Source organism: Nicotiana sylvestris, chromosome 11 (genome assembly GCF_000393655.2).
Source record: "Nicotiana sylvestris chromosome 11, ASM39365v2, whole genome shotgun sequence".
NCBI lineage: Eukaryota > Viridiplantae > Streptophyta > Magnoliopsida > Solanales > Solanaceae > Nicotiana > Nicotiana sylvestris.
The window spans coordinates 153,999,939-154,002,568 of record NC_091067.1 but is presented as its reverse complement, the minus strand read 5'-3'; the positions used below and the strand labels follow the sequence as shown (position 1 = coordinate 154,002,568).

The window sequence follows — 2,630 nt, the reverse complement described above, 5'->3', positions numbered from 1 at the left end:
TCTAATTCTCCAAAAATAATTCATATTTTGATATATGATCAAAATACACTGACATTTTTAAAGACCCGAGCGACATAAGAATAAATCACTTTAAATTTGATGGAGTAATATCATGATATTAGGCAAATTTCAAACTCAGAATAAGCTATGGATCAAGTAGATAATTAACACCTACATTTGAGATTGTGGTACTACTAGTCAATTATTTTCTGCAAACCTTTATATATTATATCACAATCCTTCTTCACTTACTCTTACAAACTTACCAAATTAGGAAAACTCGTACTGACAATTAATTGAAAAAAAGATAGGTGAATACCCATCTAGGAGTATTAAACAATGATCAAGCAAGATGATCTTAGGTTTTAATAAAGCTCAGGTGCCAGGCGAGGCTTAATTAGCACTTCCACAGAATTTACCTTACGTATAGTTATGCCTGCACCTTCCTTCATATCCAAGGGCTCGTTAGTTGGAGTCCTGTAATTGAAACCTTGGATCAAATGTGCCATTGTTAGATGTTCCACTTGCAATGCATAAGTCATCCCCGGACAAGATCGTCTTCCAGAACCAAACGGGATATACTCATAGTGCTGACCACGGAAGTCAATAACGAATCTCTCTGGATCGAAATTATCAGGATTTGGCCAGAGTTTAGGATCGCGTTGCAGTTTCATGACATTCGCAAATAGTCTAGTCCCTTTAGGAATGTGATATCCACTAACAACACAATCCTCTACATTTTCATGTGGTACTAACAAAGGTCCTGGTGGATACAATCGTAACACTTCTTTGACAATAGCTTGGAGGTACACCAAATCCTTAATATCACTCTCTTCTACCCATCTATCCTTGCCAACTTTTGTGTCTATCTCTTCTTGTGCTTTTTTCAAGGCATTTTGATTGTTGATCAGTAATGCCATACCCCAATTTATGTGAAGAGCAACTGTGTCCGCAGCATCCAAGACCAAACTCTGTGGACAAAATAGAATACAGTTATATACAAATGATATTCAATACAAATATTTTCTCATCTCTTACTATCAAAAATTATATAGTGATAAATATTTTCTATCCTTAATCAAATCTCTCAAACTAAAGTTCTGGAGTGAAGTTCTACTTAGTAGAGACAGTTTTATCTCCCAAAGCCCGAAAAATCCAAATTAATCAGGCCCCAAAAAAATCTCATCTGTTTTCGTTTATCGTTCTATGTTTTTACTATATAAAATCATCCTTAGTAGTATTTAGATAATCTAACAAAAAGGGTAACCTATCATAATGCAAGCATTAGTGCCTACTTTCACTGCTCAAAACTGTGACATACAGAGACAACTTTGTCGTTGCTTCAAATTATTATTAACCTGTCCATTAACCAAAAATTAAACTGAATAGATGAATAATGACAGATGAACTTACAAAAACTGTCGCTTTAATGACAGTATCACGAGAGTAACCTTCATCAAGATATTCTTTACTCAATTTTGAAAGCACCACATCAATGAAATCTTGTTCATTCCCTTCTGCACCAACCTCCATTTTTTCTCTTTTATTAATATGTTCCTCTAACCAGTTCTGAAAAACAGAATCTATATCCTTAAATGTCCTTTTCATTGCCTTAATATGACCTTGAAAATCCACCCATTTAAATAATGGAATTGGAAATGCATCCCATAATACAAATTCCATTGATAAAATCATAAAATCCTTAAACGCATTCTTAAATCTTTCCACTTGTTCATCTCCTTTACCGGATTCATAATTTTTCCCCGCGATCATTTTCACGATCAGACCAAAATTCAATTCTTCTAACCAATCACTTAGATTTATCGTACTCGAATTTCCATTAATTCGAGTGTATAAATTCTTAATGCTCGTTTGAATTCTGGTGAATCTCACTTGTTTGAATTTTTCGAGACGACTAGCAGAGAGAACTTCCTGAATGACTAATTTACGATTTTTTCGCCAGTAAGGTCCGTAATTTGCTAGAAAAAGCATTGTATTATTGTAGCCAAGGTATTCGCCGTAAAGAAAAGCTGGACGATTGGAGAAAATGGCGTCATTTGTAGAGAAGCAATCTTTTAAAGCTTCGTAACTGCTTACAACTAGCACAAGGGGAAGACCTAGCCGAAAAGTGAAAACGGGGCCGTATTTATCAGCTAAGTCTCCGAGTTTTCGAGCTAATGGACGGTCGTCGCCGTCGTTATTGAAGTGGAAAAGATGGCCGATTACCGGCCATCCTCCGGGGATTTTCGTTGGTAAGGGCTTTGAATGTTTTTGAGATTCTTTTGTACATAGGAAGTATAAGAGAAATGTAATTAGGGTTACTGCTCCTACAATGGCTTCTATGGGAAAAAACATTATGGATTTTTGGCAAAAGAACTTGGGAATCAAACTATCACCAACTTCCCTTTTATAGGTAATTTAGGGCTGTGCATGATAAATGCAGAATTATCGTAAAAAAGTTGGTATTTAATAGGGTAACTGGTTTAAGTTTTAAAAAAACTGGTATTAGGTATGATATTTGGTATTAAAAAAATAATATCGAAATATCATACGGTATCGAAATATATACTAAGTTACACCATACACATATATTTGGTTATAACATATATATACTCCACTAAGTTACACAG

At 34.8% G+C, this 2,630-nt stretch overlaps 1 protein-coding gene across 1 annotated transcript; it reads right to left on the bottom strand.

Moving 5' to 3' along the window:
• Positions 1 to 204: 204 nt before the first annotated feature.
• Positions 205 to 2,355, bottom strand: LOC138882385 (nicotine N-demethylase CYP82E4-like). The gene is made up of 2 exons (XM_070163125.1): positions 1,414 to 2,355; positions 205 to 971 (listed from the first exon to the last, which is right to left on the bottom strand). The coding sequence occupies exons 1-2, from the start codon at positions 2,353 to 2,355 to the stop codon at positions 366 to 368; spliced, it is 1,548 nt and encodes a 515-aa protein (XP_070019226.1). The 3' UTR covers positions 205 to 365.
• Positions 2,356 to 2,630: the final 275 nt, after the last annotated feature.

Excerpts from the sequence above, each read along its gene's own strand:
- LOC138882385 (XM_070163125.1), bottom strand. The coding sequence starts at position 2,355 with ATGTTTTTTCCCATAGAAGCCATTGTAGGAGCAGTAACCCTAATTACA. Across the intron at positions 972-1,413 it reads TCATTAAAGCGACAGTTTTT|AGTTTGGTCTTGGATGCTGC; the intron begins GTAAGTTCATCT and ends TTTTGTCCACAG.